The 21,163-nt window shown below is 41.4% G+C and overlaps 2 protein-coding genes across 2 annotated transcripts; both read right to left on the bottom strand.

Moving 5' to 3' along the window:
- Nucleotides 1-3,219: 3,219 nt before the first annotated feature.
- On the bottom strand, nucleotides 3,220-5,487 carry LOC127779519 (40S ribosomal protein S18). Its single transcript, XM_052306322.1, has 4 exons — nucleotides 5,331-5,487; nucleotides 5,076-5,236; nucleotides 3,942-4,130; nucleotides 3,220-3,524 (listed from the first exon to the last, which is right to left on the bottom strand). The coding sequence occupies exons 1-4, from the start codon at nucleotides 5,331-5,333 to the stop codon at nucleotides 3,419-3,421; spliced, it is 459 nt and encodes a 152-aa protein (XP_052162282.1). The 5' UTR covers nucleotides 5,334-5,487; the 3' UTR covers nucleotides 3,220-3,418.
- Nucleotides 5,488-9,478: 3,991 nt separating this feature from the next.
- LOC127779508 (uncharacterized) lies at nucleotides 9,479-18,219 on the bottom strand. Its single transcript, XM_052306308.1, has 10 exons — nucleotides 17,966-18,219; nucleotides 15,478-17,794; nucleotides 14,994-15,108; nucleotides 14,805-14,899; nucleotides 13,713-13,951; nucleotides 13,271-13,357; nucleotides 12,814-12,913; nucleotides 11,770-11,977; nucleotides 10,433-11,661; nucleotides 9,479-9,843 (listed from the first exon to the last, which is right to left on the bottom strand). Exons 2-9 carry the CDS (start codon nucleotides 17,761-17,763, stop codon nucleotides 10,463-10,465), a joined length of 4,329 nt encoding a protein of 1,442 aa, XP_052162268.1. The 5' UTR covers nucleotides 17,764-17,794; nucleotides 17,966-18,219; the 3' UTR covers nucleotides 9,479-9,843; nucleotides 10,433-10,462.
- Nucleotides 18,220-21,163: the final 2,944 nt, after the last annotated feature.

The following is a 21,163-nucleotide window of genomic DNA, read 5'->3' as shown; positions in this document are numbered from 1 at the left end:
GCCTGACTCAAAAAAACAAGGGCAAAGTAGTGAGAACAACTCCCGCACGATTTTAGGCTCGCTCCACCACCAGATATATCCCAATATAACGAGCGTAGCCAGCATAAGTATTGGCATGAGCACAAGTGCGCATAATCCTTCAGCCATCTGAATAAATGGGATCTCTAGTATCATGATACCGAGAATAAGGCAAACTCTTGCTGCAACCTTCGCCAGGAAGTGCAATGTAGGACGGTCTGACATGGTGGTGGCTGCAATCGCTGTCCTGGCAATAGCCGGCCAGCCTTTGGTGACGACTTGGGTGAGTGCCGCGAAGATGCCGCCGCCTGATACGGTGAACAGAAACACACACCTCCCGGACAAAATTAAGATCCCTCCCTGAATCGGCGAGTTAATCGGTCAATGAAACAGTAAACGATAACGACAGAATAGGGAGTCCAGTGTACAATGACAGAGAGAGATTTTGTGGCTGACTGGCGAACCTGCGCATTCTGTGGCTGTGGAGAAGACTATGGGAGAGACGCTGCAGCAGATGGAAGAGGAGAATTAAGCTACTTGAGCAGGCGGAGGAGGAGCTGTATATGGTCGATGGCACAACGACTGCCACCCAACTTCCATGTTGGCGAGATTGGCGATGTGGTCGGAGTAATCGGACGAGTCGTCGCAGAGGGAGGAGCAGGCGCAGGTGGCACTGGAGCCTCCAGGTCCTGGGCGCCGCCCAACGAAGAGCTGGTGGACTAGTAGCTGCGCACTGAGGAGCCGCCGGGACAGGAAGCCATCAAGCCCGGGAGAAGGACTTTGCATTGCCGGCCTTCCTAATTGGGTGAATTCGACAAGGTGGTCAAAAGCACGCGGGCCAACACCGTCCTGTCATGCTGGGACCCACAAGGCAGGCCACGTCCAGTCGATTTTCTTTTTAACTTTTGAATTATTTTTATTGTACTCCCTCCGTTTCACCATGTAAGTCATTTTAGCATTTTCCATATTAATATTGATACTAATACATGTCTAGATTCATTAGTATCAATATGAATGTGGAAAATACTAGAATGACTTACATTGTGAAACGGAGTAAGTATTTTAGTACAAGTTCATCTAAACCTTCACCTAATAGATTTTCAATCTTCTACCTCAAGTGGTTGTTCATATTATAGTCAAAATAAACCTTGCTAAATTTTTAATAATACTAAAATTTTGGTAAGTTCACAATATTAATAAAATTTTGACAAGATTTCTTATGTATTTATCAAAGTTTGCTAAAAAAATAAATATATTAGTGCGTGCAAACCCAAGCAAAAACATGACAGTGTGGCCAATCTTATTGAGTTGCCATGTGATTAGGATACCACGTCAGCGCATACACACGTTTTGGGGCATGAGCTGCCTAAACATATTTGCAAATAACCCCCTCATACTTTGTTCTATTCGTCTCTTCATCCTTTTGTGTTTGTAGCCCACGATAATGCCCGCACTGCTAATCAGTTCCACGATAGCCTGACGTCGAATGAGTTGGTATCTGAAAGAGATAAGTCAAGAGATTGACTATAGGATCAAGGTGGAAGGCCACGAATTAATTAGATATAGAGCTTTGTTGGGAGACGTCGCGCCGGCAATATTTAGGGCAGGGCGCGGTGGCAAGACGTTGTCGCTGGCGCTGAGGCAATATGGTGCTAGGGTTGTGATGGGAAGGAGCACGATCTCCTGTGTACAGTGAGTACTTTAGTTAGGTCAAAACGATTTTTTTTTCCTTTCATCGTTCCCTAATATTCTATTTTTTGTGAAGATTTCTTCCTCCTGTTGTCAATTTATTAGGTATTGCAAAACAACAAAAGGGGTTTTCTGAAAAATTGGCCATTGCAGCCAAGCTTGTCCTCGTCACGTGAGTGCCAACCATCCAACTCAGCCAAATCAGTCTTGATATTCTATTAAGTCCTAGTTTGCACGCACCATACACTAGAATAAAAGTTTTGCAAGTTTTTAACTAAATTACATCCACTTTACAAGTTCGTGTATCATGAGCGCAATTTACTCAATGTAGAAAATATTGTTTCTTCTCATGTGCTGAGAGCCATACGCCCCCGAACGACTGTGGTTTACATTTTCCGAAATAGCGGGTATTTTCCGGTACTAGCTAACGAACATCATATGGTTCATATTTGACTCTGAGGGCGTACGTAAGCGCAGCTCCAATCCAAGAATTTCCTCGATATTCTTGGATAGTAATCTTCGGCTGAAATAGCTAGCCTACCTTCGTTTTTTTCGATTTTCTATTAAACCAATAGGAAAACAGGATAAATCATTAGCACATGATCAATTAAATTTTAATTATTAAAAACTTAGAAATAGATTTATTTGATTTTTATAGCAACTTGGATATAGATAGTTTTTTTATAAAAACACACTTGTTTAGCAGTTTGATAAACGTGTTAACGGAAGCTAAGGAAAAATATATATCTTATTGGAGTTCAAACTATGCATATAGTAGTTTACTTATTATACGGTCCCTACTAGCTACTCGAGCCACAGCTAAGATCTTAAATTATCTGCTCCCTCCATACAAAAGTGAGACATATTTATTTTATTATCAAGACTAAAAAGAATTAACTCATTCACTATATGATAAGACCAAGGAACTATATGTATAAATACAAACCTATAAGTATTAAGATAACACATTATGTTTCAGTTAACAATTTAATTTAGCACATTGAGACCGCAAATATATTCATCTCATTTGAAAAAAAAAATCAGAAATTAAAATAATACTTACATTTTTTATGAAGGCGGTATAACTAAACCAAAAGTGTACTTTTGTTGGTGACAAATGTCTCCAATGTTTAAAACGCTCATCGGGCTGAAACCCAACGGGGAAGGTCACACTGCCTCCATGAATTCAATGCATAGGGGACCTTTTCATTTTAGTACTACTATAGCTACTGAGACCGCACGATCAAGTATCGAACCTATAGATTTATCGTGAAAAACAAATACTCGTACACAATCAGCATGATACAAACCAAACTGCGTACATCGATCATCCTCTTAGGCTGAAATGCAAATTTTAATAAAATGACATTAGCGGCTGATTAGACAGGACAAAACCTCTTCTTTGTGTGAGAAAGATCGATTCCTATCGTTCTAGCCGACCGTGTGAGAGTTGAAACAGCACAACCGTGGCAAGCAATGAAATATGAAAACGTAACCTCCACCAGAAACACATCCAGTAAAAAATTAGGCTTCAGAATTTGCGGTACCAAACAACCAAGTTACAATATATAAAAGTTTTGAGAATCCTCCAACGCACGATCTATCTTCTTAGACAAAAGCATCATCCAACAAAACTGCCTATCAAGACTGACATCATTGAAACGCTCATAAGATAAGCAAAACGCATTTGCTGTGCTGATGGGCATGGAATTTATCTCTTCTTGGAGACACCGACAGTCTTTCCCCTCCTGCCAGTAGTCTTGGTGTGCTGACCACGGACACGGAGACCCCAGTAGTGACGAAGACCACGGTGGTTCCTGCATTACAAAATGGAGTTGTTCAATTCAACTTAATCGTAGTACAAACGAAGCCCAAAGAAGTTAGCGGTCCAAAGCCTCGAAACCAAAACATGTGATTTAAACTGAGTTCAGTCCAGTAGCTTCATCATAATACTAATGAATTATTTAAACTGTGTGAATGACTTAAGACATGAACAGTTCATATTTAGCTAAAAATTTAACACAAATGGAATTATGGTTTAACAAGCAATGAATCATTCCCAAATTCCCATGACCAGTTGTTGATGCCGTAAACATCTCATTGAAACAGAACAAATTTAGCTAAAATTTCTATCAGTGTACAAAAGCATGAAAGGTATAAGTTCAGCACCTTACATATGCAAGTTACAAACCTAAAAAATGTGGTAAGCGAGCACAAATTAAGCAGAACCAAACCTGATCTTCTTCAGCCTCTCAAGGTCATCCCTGAGCTTCATGTCCAGGGCGTTAGAAACAACCTGGGAGAACCTCCCATCCTTGTAGTCCTTCTTCCTGTTCAGAAACCAGTCAGGGACCTTGAACTGGCGAGGGTTTGCAACCACAGTCATGAGGCGCTCAAGCTCCTCAGGAGTGAGTTCACCAGCCCTACAGAGAAAAATAGTTGTTAGCTTTCTCACTAGTAACATAAAAAGTCCTTTGGTTTTGCACAAAATCATCACCATCTTATGTTTATCTAAGCCAAGCTGAACAGGAAAATAAAATATAGCTGTGATAACTATAACACATTTTTATTTAATTAAACTTTTCAGGTTCCAAATGAGCATAAAAAATAGACTGATCATCTTGGTTGCCAAAGTTAATGAAGTCCCAGAAAGATCAACAAATCAAATGCCCTACCATTTAACATAACTGTGAACTGCTATGTAGTGACGAACAACTCCTGGCCTAGTAAGCCAAATACAGCATAAATTCAACTGAACTGTGAAACTAGTTGCAATACACTGACACCTTGTGACATCACGGCAGAAATAAACAGTATTAGGCAATTAACTGGAGCCAAAAGATCAGCCCTGCCATCAACATCATCGCCAATCAATATAAACACATCAAAATTAGCAGTCGTTCGAATCTCTGGTCACGTAGGAATACATCCGAAACTTACAACGGTCATGCTATTAAATAAATTCTAAAAGTTCCAAGCAATCTAACTCAGTTTGCAGCATAGTAACGCGCAGAAAATTTCTCATATTATCACTTAATCCACCACAAAGAAATTAAAGCACCAGTCAGTAAACCCTACTCGTCCTATAGTCACTACCAAACAAAATAACTCTAGTACAAGATCCATCCACCTAACATCACAGTAGAACTAACGAAACAACCACAACTTTGGATTCAACATGTACAGCAACAAACCGAAAGATGCTCAAATTATCTAGTTTTCCCTGATTGTAAGAAATTAGCCCGATAACACCAATAACCATTCGTTATAACGATCCAACGCCACGCACCATTCCAGCACAACATCAAAAGCACAAACGAGCACCCAGATCAGAGGGGGGGAGCGTGAGGCGAGAAGGTTTTGCTCACCGCTTGTTCATGTCGATGTCGGCCTTTTTGCATGCGATGTTGGAGAAGCGGCGGCCGACACCCTTGATGGAGGTGAGCGCGAACATGATCTTCTGCTTCCCATCCACGTTCGTGTTCAGCAGACGCAGGATGTGCTGGAAATCCTCCCCCGCGATCAGCGACTGCAAAAATCACACACACACGCGATTCCTCCCCTTAGCACCTGCGCAAAGAGACCACTGCAAAGGGGAGAGGCGGGAGAGGAACGGAGCTTACCATGGCGGCGGCGGCGGCGGCGGCAACGGCGCGGGCTCTCTCGCCGGAGGGGGAGGGGGAGGAGGAGGCGGTGGCGCGATGCGGCTGCGAGGGTTAGGGTTTTCCGGTTCGCGGAGGAGGCGGAGCTCTTATATAGTTGCGGGTGGAGTGGATCGGACGGCTGTGAGTGATGGGGATTGAGATCTAGGGTGTAGATTGAATGGGCTTTTACTTGGGATTGTTAATATGTTGTTGTTGGGTTAATGGACTGTGGCCCAACGCAGCAGCTTACTCAACTACAGGTTTACTCAACGAAGGAAAAAGTCCACTTTGACTCCCTTCATTGTCGGCCGAATCTAATTCGTACCCCTAAACCGCAAAACCGGATAGGACGACTCCTCCAACTATTAAAACCAATGAAATTTGACTCTCTCAACGGTTTTGAAAGCGGTTTTGGCTGACGTGGCGGTGTTGACCCGGTCTTCATCCCACATGTCGCTTACGTGGCATTAGAATAAAAACAAAAACCAAAAATTTGTAGGACCAACATGTCATTCAAAAAAAAGGTGGGACCCACCGACATGTGGGCCCCACATGTCAACCACCCTCTCCTTCCCTTCTTCCTCCTCCCTCCCTCTCTCTCCCTCGGCCTCTCTCTTCACCTTGGCCAGCGGCGGCTGTGGGGACGGCGGTGGTCGACAGCGGCGGAGGTGGGGAACGACGGCGACGGCGAGGAGGTGGGCGGCAGCGTGTCCAGTCCGCTTCCGCGTCCCGGCTTCGGCAGCGGGGTGGGGCAGTCCTCCCTAGGCGCCGCCCGTGTCAGCATCGTCTCAATCCACAGTGAGACGAGCAGCGTCGGGACGCGGACGCCGAGGCGGTCCAAGGCGAAAGACACCGGGCAGCGCTGACGATGTCGTCGGGGGAAGGGGCGCAAGTGACCGGGACGGGGATGTGGTCGAAGAAGCCGCCGCACGCGTGAACCGCGTCCACGCCGTCGCGCCACCACTGTCGTCGTCTCTGTGCTTCTCTCCTTTCCTTCTCCTCGAAGCTATCGGCATCATCAAGCAAAACGCCACCCGGAGCAATTCCTCATTGGCTCATTGTGCCACTCTCCCCTCACTACCGCCAGTCGCCTCTTTCCCCTTGACGATCGTGCCACCCTTCGGGCTCCCCACTTTCTCTCTACCCCGAAGAGCTGCCGCCCTCGCTGGCTTCAGGAGGCCATCGGAGCTCCGCTGCCTCCCCATCCCAGACGAGACCGTCGCCATGCTCGCCTACCCCGCCGTCGGACGAGCGCCTCCACCAGCCTCCCCGCAGTCCTGCGGCGACCAACTTCCCGTGCAGCATCTTCCCCCATAGCCTCCCACCGTCGGCCTCCTCCTCCTTTTTTTCCCTACCGTCTAGCTCCCCACCACACCGGCGAGGAGGTGGCCAGGTGGGTGGCGGCGGCGGTGGCGTGTCCAACCCGCTTCCGCGTCCCGCAGTCGCGGCGGGTTCGGCAGCGTGGCGAGGCAATCCTCCCTCGGCGCCGCCCGTGTTAGCATCGTCTCGATCCACGGCGAGACGAGCAGCGTCGGGACGCGGACGCCGAGGTGGTGGCGAGGGGCGCTGGGTGTGGACAAGGCGCTCGGGTGGAGCACCGGCCGTCCGCTCCAACTACCGCCCGGAATCGCCGCCCCTGCCGCCGATTGCGCCAAGAGAGAAGGTGAAGAGAAAGGGGGAGAGAAAGAGAGAGAAGGGAGAGAGAGGAAGGAAGAAGAAGAAGATAGAGAGGATGACATGTGGACCCCATATGTTAGTGGAGCCCACAATTTTTTAATGTGCGAATCACAGATGGGTCCCACAGATATTTTTTAAATTCAATGCCACATAAGCGCCATGTGGGATGAAGGCTAGGTCAACATCGCCACATCAGCGCCACGTCAGCAAAACCGCCCTCCAAAACTGCTGAGGGAGTCAAATTGCACTAGTTTCAATATTTCGAGGAGTCGTCTTATCCGGTTTTACGGTTTAGGGATACGAATTAGATTCGACGTATATTTAAGCGAGTCAAAGTGGACTTTTTCCTTTTATCAACTTCAAGGACTGAAAATGATGCGGTTTTAGGAAAAAAAAACACGAGAAGACTAGCTGGCATGTATGCGCCAGCGGCGCGCGGGACTTAGGGTTAACGTAACTAATTCAATTAGTTAAGGATAATGAGGGTAATTAAAGAAAGATTTTTTATTTTTTGACTTACGATTTAAATTTTGACAACTCTCAACTCCGAATTTGAAAATTTCAATTTGAAAGAAAAATTTTGAAAACTTTCAACTCCATTTGAAAACTTTCAACTCCGACTTCAAACCTTTCAACTCCGATTTGAAAACTTACTTTCAACTCAGATTTAAAAATTTTCAACTCGAGATTCGAAAATTTTCAACTCGAGATTCAAAAACTTTCAAGTCAAGATTTGAAAAGTTTCAAATCAGATTTGAAAACTTTCAACTCGAGATTTAAAAACTTTCAACTCAGATTCGAAATCTTTCAAGTCGAGAGTTGAAAACTTTCAAATCAGATTTAAAAATTTTCAAGTTAAGATTTAAAAACTTTCAACTCAAAATATTTTGAAAAAAAATACGTGTGCTAAAGATTTTTTAAAAAGTAATCAGAAAAATAGAAAAAAAACTAAAAGAAAAAATCGAAAAAAAGGAAAAAGAATCGCGAATAAAAGAAAGAAAAAAAGCCCGATGGGCTTCTGGGGCCGGGGGAGGCAGTTGGCGCGCGCCAGTTAGCAACGCCCAAAAAAACATGCTTAAGCGCATGCTTCTTTTTTATATTTATATGTAGTTGTACGATCAAATAAATTGATGATTCATGGAAGAATATTTTCTGCGGTAGTGCCGCACAAGATCAACTGTGCAACACCACGCAGACTATTGACGCGTGTCCGATGTACTACTGCAGCCCGAGACCATCTTTGCCTCTTTGGAGCCAAGCCGATCTTCTACACCCACGTCTCCCTCAGTTACAGTCTCGTGCTAATAAACAATTACCAGAACATGATTATCGAAGCAAGATTATTACTTAGGCCTAGTTATTTTCTTCTACTCCAAACTTCATCTTGCTCGTTTACGTTTTTTAAATTGTTAAATAATACGTCTTTTTAAAATAATTTCTATATAAAAGTTATTTAAAAAATTCAAATAAATTCATTTTTTAAATTTATAGTTAATAATGAGCTAATACACTTTCTCGTTTTGCGTGCGCTAAAAATTCTCTCTTTTGAAGTTGATCGAACTATAAACTTTCCGTGATTTATATGTCAACAAAAATGTAATCTCAAAGCCCTTTTCAAACCGTGATTTCTACGTCATCAAAATGGAATTTCCCAACCCTATTCAAATGAAAAAATAATTTCTGACCAGTTGAGGCATATTTATAAAGTTTAGTAAAATGTATATTACCCTAGAAAAATCCCCTGTATATTACTCCCTCCGTTTTTTTAATAATGATCTCATTAACTTTTGAAAACACGTCTGATCATTTATTTTATTTAAAAATTTTGTGGACATACATAAGATATAAATCATGCATAAAATATTTTTAGTGATTACAACATCTCACAACAAAATAAATAATAATCATGAAAAAAAGTTAAATAAAACGAGTAGTTAAATATGTGTCTAAAAGTAACGGCATTATGTATCTCGCATCAAATAGAGCACTGTTAAAAAATGAATTAGATTTTACATGCAGCCGGTAGATATGACTCGATACTGTAGAGCTCTGGGAGATTGGACATCGGCTCGGCTGCAATGATCGGCTCGGGTTGCAACAGGGATTGGACACGCGTCACTAGGGTACACGGTGTTGCACGGGCTGTCTGGTGCGGCACCGCCGCATAGAATTTTCTTCCATGATTCATCGCTCGACCAACACTGACGAGTATTTCTGAACGAGGGAGGTTTGCTGGTTTTCCCTTCAGTTTCTTCAAATATATGCTTCATTCTTTTATGAACAGAGGTGATAGAAATGAGTAGAAGACAGCAGAATTTACGAAGGATAACGAATACTCAAGCCACTGACACATTATGGGTAAACAGCAAATTTAACCATAGCTGGTGAACAATCTGGATGCTGAAATCCCATCCAGAATTCAGAATTCTAAACCGAATGAAAATTCAGAGTAACAGTCAAACAGATGAGGATGGATTTTTATATCTGTACAGGCACTACCTGCAAGTCTGTTTTCATCGACAATCTTCAGACAACATTTCAGGTGCACCAAAATGCCAACAGCAATTTCCCACATGTATTTACACCAAAAATTTGGCCCACTTTTTGGGGTTTGTATAAGAGGTCCTACGGTGTGAACTACTTATTCCTACTAAACCAACAAAAAGCCCCCATGATCGACAGACTACCAAAATTCTGAAACATCAGCATTTCATTGCTGCAAAATGCAACTCTAAACACTTCGTTGTAGCCATGGAGAACGAGCTGAGGCAGCTACTTGCAGAAAACTAGATCGTCCCTCCCATTGCTCTGCTCACTGTAAGCATAAAAAGGTAAGACAAAGTTCTTAGTCCAGAAATTACGGATTCAAAACAAATTCAATAAAGTTCCTTTTGATAATGGAACAAGTGGGGAATATAACTAAAAAAAAGAGATAACTGTCATGGAATTAGAAATTACCAATGGATTTCCTATGTTCAAGTTTTTGTTATTGTCCATGTTAAGGAAACTAAAACTAGATATGGGGTTTTCTAGCAGGATTTCTTTTTAGTCCTTTTCTCCTAGGAATTATTAGGCCACTAAAGAAATCTATCAATATATCAGAATAAATGATAGTAAATTCGCATGGAACATAAGCATTGCAAATGATCATGGATCAATTCTTTGATGTTATATTACAAGTTTTACAGCTAATTTTGAATGATTTGGAGCATTCTTAAAACTATCATGCCTGTAGCTTGAAGTAGGTTTTTGTCAAGAAAATCATTACCATTTGGAGGGGAGGGGGGGGGGGGGGGGTGGGGGGGGGGGGGGGGAGAGAACAGCAAAAAAAGGGCAGGGAATAATTTAGTACGTGAATAATATGATTATCAAACGATGAGCTCAAATTCTAGGATATGGGATACCTTAAACATTTTGTAGCAGGAAATGCAAAGTCATGCATTAACAGGTTCTCTGGAAGCTAGGTCATCTTCCATGCTATTTTTGTATGTCCCATCCCCTCCATGAAGTTGATCATCCCCACAAGTTAGATTAGGCTTAGCCATAACTTCACCATTAATGTCATTTGACATGACAAGCGCTGAAGCTGGTTTACCTGCTTCACTGAAGTTCTCAACTGTGACTTTCACCTCAATCGCCATGTCCTTCATTTTAACACTATCACTTTCAGTAGACTTCATTTGATCCGATTTCTCCAACATAACTTTGCTTATAGAAGTTCTCAATGGTGAATCACTTTTGTCTTTGATAACCTCAACCTTTTGCTGGATACATCTCTCCATTGACACTCCAAGTTCAGCTGTAGAATCACTGTCATTTTCAGTGGTAGCAACAAAATTATTAGCTACATCGTCAACAGCAGTTTGATCTATAGTTGCGCAAGCATTTTTGTCTGCGATAACCTCATCCTTCTGCTGAATAGACCTCACTATTGGCACTTCACAGTCAGCTACAGAATCACTGGGATCTTCAGTAGTAGCAACATTATTAGCTACAGCACCAACAAAAGTTTGATCCTTAGTTGTATTATGTTCCATACCTTTGATTTCCACTGAATTCTGAATATCATGATTCCCAACTATAGTGGCTAAATGAACTGTCGTATCAACAGGAACCATGGAAGAGTTTTTGTCTTCTTGGTTGGTAACGTTGCAAGAGATGGAAGGTTCAGGTTTGTCTCTTACTAGAATAGCTTCAACAGAAGGTTCACTAGATGTGTGATGTTCTCCTTTCACAGTCTCATTGGATGAACATGAGCCTGGATCCACTGTCATGGGAATAGCAGATGAATCTGTAAGACTGGAATTAGATTTATCTTCATACTTCTGTTCTGCAATTATGTCCTCAGAAGTCAGTGTCGCATCTGTTTCTCCATTTTTCATTTCTTGAGTATTTTCAGATTCAGGCATGCCCTGAACAACATCTAATACTGGAGATGTCAATTCTGTAGTTTTTTCTTCAGGAACACAAGGCAGATTAAGTGTCAAGCCTTTGGAGTTCCCAACTAAAGGATGAGAGTCATCATGATGCTTAATATCAGGATCACCACCCACTGGTAATTCACAGGAAGAATGAACAGGTGTCCGGGATCCGGTTGCTTCAACATGTGTTTGAGCATCCATCTTATCATTAACTGCATAAACACAAAGAGTGTTTGAGATATAAAATTGAATTGTTACAATAATCTTAACAAGAGAATTCAAGGAATATTCTCATGATAACTTGGTATGGTAGCCTGTACCAGTAGTGTTCTCTTGGTTAATAGTGCCTGTTGCAAGCAACCGCTTCTCTAGAAGACCAGTGCCATGGATAATCAAGATATTCAGAGACTTGATTTTTTGTCTCTTGGAAGGTTCAACAGGTTTAAAACCAAAAACAGTAGTCCAGGTATTTTGCAATTCAGGTATGGCAGGTATTACTAGTCTTCGAACATTCAGGGAGGAAAGGGCCTACAAAACAGTAAATTACCCATGAAAATATTAGAAACTCGTCCGAAAATGAAACAAAGAAAACACTGGTACATCAAAACAAACAAGGAAAAATATTGCTCAACAATATCAAAATCTAGTTTGTACAACTCAAACATGAAGCTAAAGCTTCAAGTGAAAAGTAAACAACTAAGTACGAAGTATCACTTTATCATCATCAGCTAAAACTGAAGTAATACTTTATACCTTTCTACAACACCTCATTTACCTTAAAAGACAAGAGAATACATATATAGTTGTTTTGCACGTACATAACAGTTACAACAAATATAATGATGTTCACCTAGAACAAGTTTTCAAGACAGCAAGGCCCCTTCAGGACAAGTTTCTTGGGACAGGGCCTGGTAGGAGGCAGTTACCAAGCTCAGTCCTTGTCACATTTCATTTTATTTTCTCGTTTTTAGTTACAATTTCAACAGATTTTGACATACAAAGCAAATAGAGTAAAAAATTGAAAACATCTAAAATGGGAGGTCTCTAAGAAAAAAGCATTTCCCAGTGACAGCAGGATCGCCAGTTCCCAGCAACAATCATACAGTTAAACTGGGGATTTGGAACTATTATAAGGGAATATATCTTATGCACACAAGCTTCCCGTGCACACTCCGTGCACACCAAGTAGCAAATGTCACAAAAAATTCTAGAAAAAATTGGGACACATACTTCCAATAGTATTACACCTACATGTGAAATCTTTGGAAATGATGAAACAAGAAATCTTTAGTAGTTGGTGGAACAAACCAGCTTTCACACAGCTCCAAACAGAAAAAAGAAGAAGAAAAGAAACGCCATATTACCGATTCAATTGCATTGAGTAGCCGATGGCACATCCCTTGGCGCCTATATATGCCCCTTGTTCCTATGAATGGCATTTCTGCTAAGTCAGTTCCATGAATCCTGATTCACACAGAGAAAAAAATAAGCATTTTATCATTGGAATTTGCAAAATAACAAGTGAAGGCTAAGTATGCCAGCTGCACAATATGTCATCATGGATGGAGTTGCAGTTGGTTAAAGAGTGAGGGGCAAATATAATCTCTTTTCGAAACAACAGTTCTGTTGGAAGCCAAACTTGAACAAAAAAAAGAGATGACTAACCGCTTATCCTAAACAAATTTCAATGCATAGATATGTTGCAGCCAAATGCTAGGTTGATTAATCATGAGCACAACAGATCGTGAGGTGGCGATGCCTGCGACCAATGCCAACAGCTTCAAAGTGTTGGAGCATAGAGCATATGAATATAAAATTTACCTGACAGCTGCTGCAGATATAACTTCATCACCCCGCTCCAGAATAAATGTATAGAACTTACTAAAATTTAAACGATTGAAATCTGACCTGCAATAGTATATCACAGAATTTCAATGAGAACATGTAAAAATCCAAGACAATGTTAGCACATCTTAGTTTATGCTAATGGGTAATAAATAATTATAGTAGGCCCTGCAACAACTTTAATATTGTCATAGTGATCTCCAAAATAAAACTTTCTACAGGACATGAACTCAATCTGCTCAACTTTTATATTGACTTGCCCTTACAAACTTGGACTGACAGTGAAGATTAAAAAAGTAACATTACTAACTTCCAAGTATATTTGAAGTGAGCTAACTATGGGAAACCATATAGAAAGCCAAGTAGGTTTTCATTTGCATTGATTCTTACATGAACCAAGAAGGCAAAGGCAACTTACCCACAGTTATATATGACATTGTGGATTATATTAATCCCACTTCTCTCATCAATACGTGGCAGAAAGCACTCATCCATAACTGAGAAAGCAACAGCTGTCTTGGAATTGCAATGTATCAAATGAGCTTTCCCTTTGGGAGGTGCAGCTAGTTTATCAGGAAAACAGCGAACCAGGCTCCAGGAAAATCCAGCCTCGATAGCGTTCTTTACCCCAAGTAGTTTTCTCAGATGTTTATAAATCTGTGTTGTTTCCATGAAAAGAGTAGTTTAGTGTCCATGAATTTCAACAATCAAAGCAAACATGATCAACATAACAAATGCAAGTTTTTATCTGTACAACATTTTCTATCACTAGTCGAGATCATGTGAGCAGTAAGGGCCTGTTTGGCACAGCTCCAGCTCCAGCTTCACCCCTTCTGGAGCTGGAGCTCAGCCAAACAGTTTCGGCTCCACCAAAACTGGGAGTGGAGCTGGGTGGAGCTCTCTCACAAAATGAACTAGAGTTGTGGAGCTGGGTTTAGGCAGCTCCACAACTCCACTCCAGACTCAACTCTTGGAGTTAAATTTAGGAGTTGGAGCTAATACCAAACAGGCCCTAAATACAAATTTCATGGTTCGTTATGATGTAGGAGGTTGCATGGGGAACAACAACACATTCTGAGTGCAAGCAGGGGAATAGCAATTCAACTGGATTAATGGGCGCAAATCCAGGTGTCAATGTTACAGATCCCAGCACCACTGGGAGATTCAACATATGAAATATTCCAACAAAAAGAAGCAATCAAACATCATTTCTCTGGATTAATGGGCACTAACCAGGTTGAAATGTGTACATTACAACACCCCTAACAGAAAAATCGTGCAAGCTTAAACTTAGTCCAAATTTGGTGTGTGCTGCTAATCAATCATGAACAAGGTAATGTTTAGTAAGTGCTGACCATTTGTAGTAGCTTCTTGGCAGGATGTGTTTTGCTATAAGAATAAAACTGAAGGGGAGCTACCTAGCGAACAACAGACAACCTGATGCAGGCCAATGCCAAACAAGATCCTCAATTCCCCATAACAGATAACAGCATTAAATGAAATATGATACCTTTCTACATCCTGGGCTGCAAAAACAATCAGTTGAGGAATTGGATTCAGCTTTAACAGAGTCTTTCATGGTTCCAGGTGCACAAACTTGATGATCTGCAAAATTATTGTTTAAGATAATACTTCCGAAGCACAGAAACATTTGTGTGTGTGTGTGTGAGAGAGAGAGAGTGCATATCAGGAGCCTTACATTTCCTTGAACACTGTAAACAAGAAAGTAACTCAGCAGACGATGTTGTTATTTCTTGGGTAGAACCACAGAACCTACATATACAGCTACGGCAATGCCAATCACCAGAAGGCATCTGCAGAAGAAGTTTGAATAAAGCAAATATCAGCAAAAGCTTGACATGTTACCCTGAGAGATACATTTAATCGATTAGCCTATCATACTAGATAACTAACAAACAGCTAATGGAAAGAACTTATAGGCTCCGTCTAGAGGAAATGCTATTCATGTAATTGCTTATAGCTTTCTCAGATAATTGTTGAACTAAATATGCTGGGGTTTTAAGTCAGCTGTGTATTACTGTATTTTTCAGAGGAACTGAAATAGTTTGGAGTTTTGACACAACAGAGGGAGCAACTAAAGAGAGGATGCACTTTCTCCTGTGCATTATTTATAAAATAAACAATAAGAGTGCTCCTGTACATAACATTATATGCATGCTTACCTTGATTCCTAAGCAAGCCAAGTGAAAAGTTGAAGGGCAGTTATCGCAGCAGAGCAAATCACCACCATCACCACAAATGCCACAAGTATCATCATCCGGATCATCACCAGGATCTACCTTGTAAAACCCTTTCTTTTCAGATTGTGATTGCTTCTTCCACGCATCAACTAAGCATTGTGACAACGTAGCCCCACCATCTTCCAGAAAGATGTTTTCATAGGGCTGCTGCTCTTTTGAACCAGCATGAAGTTCAAACTTAGCAACTGTGAGAATCTTAGAGCAACATCCGCAGTGAATGCCATCCCTAGTAATTCTACCCTCCAACCTTGCCCGTGTGCCCTTCTTATTCATATATTTGACCTTTGCATCTTCAGAAACAACCCCCATATCTATCATCCATGATAAAACTGTCCGCTTCCATCGATAAGGAACATAGCCGTCCACATTGCCTTCCATGCTATGAGTACTACCACGGACAAGAAGCGCGCATCCCCTAACTCCACTGCTTTGATGCTTGTTTCCAGAACTTCTACCAGCATTGTTGTCTTTGGAGTTCCTGCTGCTGCTGTCCTCATACTTCTTTTTAGAAGCACCAAGTTCTTTCTTGGTCCTCCTTTTCACCACATTCCTCTGTAGCATTGCTAAATCATTTTCTGATATGGCATTACAGGCAGCATCTGCAACACCTGCTTTATGCTTAGATGATTTACCTGTATGCTTCCCACTTTTAGACTGCTCTTGGAACACAGCATAAGCCTTAGTGATTGACCAATAGCCATTTCCTTGTGGAGAAACATAGACAGAATCTTCATAATCTTTGTTTTTCCTGCGCCTTAGATCAATTTTCCATCCATTGTTTAAAAGAATGTCCTTTATCTGACCCCTGAGCTTCTGCTTCATTGTGTAACGAGGCCCTTTCCTTTCCTTCTTTATTCCATGCTTCTCAAGAGAAGGACGAGATGTATCCTGATCAATGACATTTAGTTTTGCTTTCTTGGACAAATTTTCTGGTGACATTTTATGATCAAGCAATCTTTTTTTCTTATTCTTCTCATCTTTCAAATTGAGTGAAGGCTGACGTTGGCCTAGTGAGGAGATCTTCAGTTGCGCTTTTGAATTTTGCTGCTTCATTTTCTGGCCCAAAGAAATTCCCACTACACTTGGGTCACTTTTCCTCAATAGGATGGGGGAGACTAGTTTTTCTGTGATTCTCTTCTCACCATCTGCACCCTGTTTTTGGGACACATCAATGGCATCGCTTTTCTCCTTATCTTGTCTACAGACATCGCTGGTTTTCAAATCTTCCTTAGTGTTTCTGGACAAAATCTTGCCAGCGCTAGTTTCTAGATTCACCGTACAGTTCTTCGGTGCCTTATCATCACCACTTTCCCTATTCGCCTTGTTCTTCATCAGAATCTTGGCGTCACTGGTTTCCCCAACCACCTTAGTGTTCTTGCTTCGAGGATTGCCATCACTGGTTTCCTTGGCCACCTTATTGTTCTTTGGGAGGAGCTTTAAAACACCACTCTTGGTCAAAATCTTTCCATCACCATTTTCCTCCACTGTAGACTTCTTTGGCACAACTTTGCCATCACCAGTATCCCCATCCACCTTAGCATTCTTCGGCAGGTTCTTGCCATCACCAGTTTCACTAGCCACCTTATTGTTCTTCGGACGGATCTTTAAGACACCGCTTTTCCCTTGTACCCTTATAACCTCTTGGTTAGTCTTCGATGGCGTCGATTTCTCAGGTTTCAGTGGCTCTGGCCGTCTTCTCTCATAAACCGAACTCGATGCATGGTCCTTAACCTTTTGGGAACTGCTTACCTTCGTCTCGACCCCATCTTTCTCATCAAGAACCCGCCCTGCCCTTACCTCCGGCTTCTCAAATCGCCACTTGGGGAACCCCGGGCGCAGCATTTTCCCGCCGGTTCCATCCTTCGATACACTCCCACTGCTTCCGCCGCCGCCACCATGGGCAGCCTCAGTTCTGATCCTCTTCACATCAGGTTGCGAAACACTCTTACCCACCTCACTTCCCTTGCTCTTGTCTGAACCACCTCCTTCATCAGTAGACTTGGCACCAGAAACCTTCTCAGGACTAACAGTCACCACCTTTTCCCCACCCTGATCACCACCTCCTCCGCTTCCGCCGCCGGCATTGCCAGCATCATCATCACCATCCTCCTTGCGCCGCGTCGAGACAAAGAACTCATCCGCCTCCGAATCGCTGGACTCCAGCACCAGCTGCCTCTTCCGGCCGGAGCCGGACGCAACCGGTGGCATGGTATTTCACCTAAACCCCCAATCTTCTCCACTGCAAACGCAAAAACCGTCGCTATTAGCACCACATCCACGCATCAATCAATCCAAAAAAGAAAAAAAAAAGAAAAACTACTACACGAGTTATTAATAATCGAGAAGGAAACCAATCCAGGCAAGGACGGATTCCCAATCTAATCTACGACCACCAATCCAATCCGGATACCTTCGATTCGATCCGATCCGACTCGGAGGTCGGCCGGGCCGCGTCGCCTCCTCCCCGAACCGACCGAGAGAGGTGGAGGGTCCGGGCGACGATCTCGCCGGAGACGGGGGGGCCTTGACCTCGCCGGAGACCCTCCCGCCGCGGCGGCGCAGATCGGAAGCAGAGGAGATGGGAGAGTAGAGGGTGGAATCGATGGAGTCGAGAAGGCGGAGAGAGAGAGGAGGGGTTGCGGCCGTCTGGGAATAGAACAAACAAATAATGGGAAATTAGATATTTGCCCTTTTACCTAATTTGATTACGGTTTTTAGTGTTAGTTTTGGCAACATTTGGAAATCTCCGTTTATAATTCTTCCCTGATAATATGGAAGTGGTTAATGTTAGCCTTTAGCACTGTATTTGGAACAATTTCAATTCAGAATATACCAAAATTCCGAATAAATATTTCGCTTGTGATCACTCTATGTCAACTCTATGTCAAGAGGCAACGATCTAACCACGTGCCAATGAGTATAGTGTCGATTTATCTAACGTTGAAATAATTGTGAGTATCTCTCACAGCTCTTTACTATATTTTTTATTGGAAGGTGTTCGTTGATCGGGTTGATGTGCTATTGTTTTCATGACGGTTAATGTATATAAATTAGATATTTATGTATAGAGAGACAAAAAGAAAATTTAAAAATTAGTAGATTTGACCATATAATTAACAATAGCCAATTAAAAAAGAGGAGTGATAATCCCTAACGCTGATAGGTTAGTCTTATATGTCCACAGTCAGAATAAAAAACATTGACAACATAATTATCCCTCACTAACTAAAATAACTATAGTATAAAATTATAGATTATTAGATTATTATCAAATATTGTATATCTCCAACACATTTTATATTTTTATCTATTGATAGTGAGGAGGATGACGCTCAGACTCAATCACCCTTGTTTTTTTCTTAAGATAATGAATCACCCTTGCTTACATATGTTAGTCTCTAATCCTTAATTATAAGAAAAAAGAAGTCTACTTTATTACCTCATTTAGGCCCTATTTATTTCAGCTTAAGATTATTGTAATCTAGATTATTGAGCTAGATTACTATAATCATAATCTGGATTATAATAAGCGGACGTAGTATAAGTTGTTAGCCGTTTATTTCCCTAGATTATTAATTGTTTGTTAGCTCTTAGCCACCCAGTAATCTTAAAAAGAGCATCTTTAGAGTGGATTATCATATTATAGTAATCTAGCTTATAAATTATAATAATCTATCATAATAAGCTATCCGTTTATTTCAGCTTACTTCTAATACTCCAGATTATAATAATCCTAAGCTGAATTAAACAGTGCCTTAGTTTAAGGTAATCCACTTTATGGAAGAAAAAAAAGGCTCAACCAACCCTAAAACTATTAATATTGGTTTACTGGATCTCTACCTAATTTTGCTAGGCCATTTGCCCGTGTGGCACTGGTTTTGATCAAACAGATCAATGAGCTAGCGAGGTTCACTACCAAGTCATAGCGCATGGGTTGCACATGTCACCCACGACCCAATTTCAGCCATATAGGCCAAGAAAGACAATACTCGCCACGTCTATCTTGGTGTAATGTTGTTCAACGCTTCATCGCTTATGCAAGGTCCCTTACCTTCTCACTCTAATATAATGCCCATCCATTAGCAATCTCACCGCTATTCTCAATGATGACCATGCCAAACATATGTTTGCCTTCGGGTGCCTAGCCTGCTCGCTCTCTTGTTGGCTATTTATAACGAAATCGTCTACTCATAAGTCATGAGCGACTGTGCTAATGAAGCATGCTGCTAAGATCAATGCAGGTCATAACCATGCACACGTGTGTAGTGATCTCATAGAATCATGGCTTGCGTAACATAAGAAGTAAGAAAATTCATCGCCAAATAGTTCATTGGCGTTGGCATGATCTAGCAGCATGTTTGATCAAAATTGCCATGTTGACGAAAACAACCTAGCGAAATTGGGTTAAGGGTTAAGTAAACCATTATTAATAGTTTAGATGGTCAATTGAGCCTATAAATTATTTAGGATTAAATAAATAGTTTGAGGTAGTAAAGTATACCTTTTAAATTATAATGTGATTTGTTTTATTTTTCAACCCTGCTATACGTCCGACGCAAATCATCCGACTACCGTACGACTGAAACGGCAACAACGAACAACGTGACGGCATTAGACGACTCTATACATGAATCGGTCCAATGCCATGCAAGCCCATATACAAGTCTAGACTCTAAGCCCAAACTCAGGAAGACAGCATTAACATGGCGGACATGGCTCCATGACAGTTCTACTGGAGTTTTGGTCGATCTGAATCACTGCCTGCTAACTTCGATCTCTAACATTCTCTTGTAATGTTTTCACAGCTGCAAATGCTCATTTTCCAGACAAGTTTTTTTACCCACTTAATATACTCCTCCGTTTCAGCTTATAAGTATCTTTGACTTTGATCAAAGTTAAACAGCTTGAAGTTTGATCAAGTTTGTAGAAAAAAGTAGTAACATTTTCAACCCAAGTTTATAGAAAAAAGTAGTAACATTTTTAACCCAATATATTGTAAATATTACTATATTTACCTATAAACTTAGTTAAATTTAAAGTAGTTTAACTTTGATCAATATCAAACGACTATAATATGAAACGGAGAGAGTATATACCACAGTTTCAAGTTCTATTTTTATGGCTATAACAGGTTGCATTAAACAAAATATAAATGCAATAATGTCCACCACATGCATAGTTTCTAATTCTTAAATAAAAATAAAACATGCAAATGTTCTGTTTAGTTCACCGAATGAAATCACAAGACTACAACCAAGTTTGATCATTGTTTCACAAGATATGCAAAGAAAACGTTTATTTAGCTGCTTAGCTTCAACTTGGGCTTTTCGAAGGCCCAACGAGATGGAGAATCACAACGGAGCCCGAATAGATCACGTCGCTTACGTCGCATACGCCGTGGTCGTACGACAGTCGGACGCCGTAGTCGTGTGTGTAGCATTTTCCTTTATTTTTTATATATGACAAATGCGGTGCAGTTTTGTTTAGAAAAATGTGAGGTATCCTTAAAACATAATGTTTTAAGTATCATACATATTAAAAGATAATATCTTGATGTTGCATGTGTTGCTTATACTTGTTTTTTAGATGAAGAAGAGAGATGTCGTTC

Source organism: Oryza glaberrima, chromosome 7, assembly GCF_000147395.1.
Source record: "Oryza glaberrima chromosome 7, OglaRS2, whole genome shotgun sequence".
NCBI lineage: Eukaryota > Viridiplantae > Streptophyta > Magnoliopsida > Poales > Poaceae > Oryza > Oryza glaberrima.
Note: the sequence above shows the minus strand (reverse complement) of the source record. Positions and strands in the feature narration are given on the sequence as shown.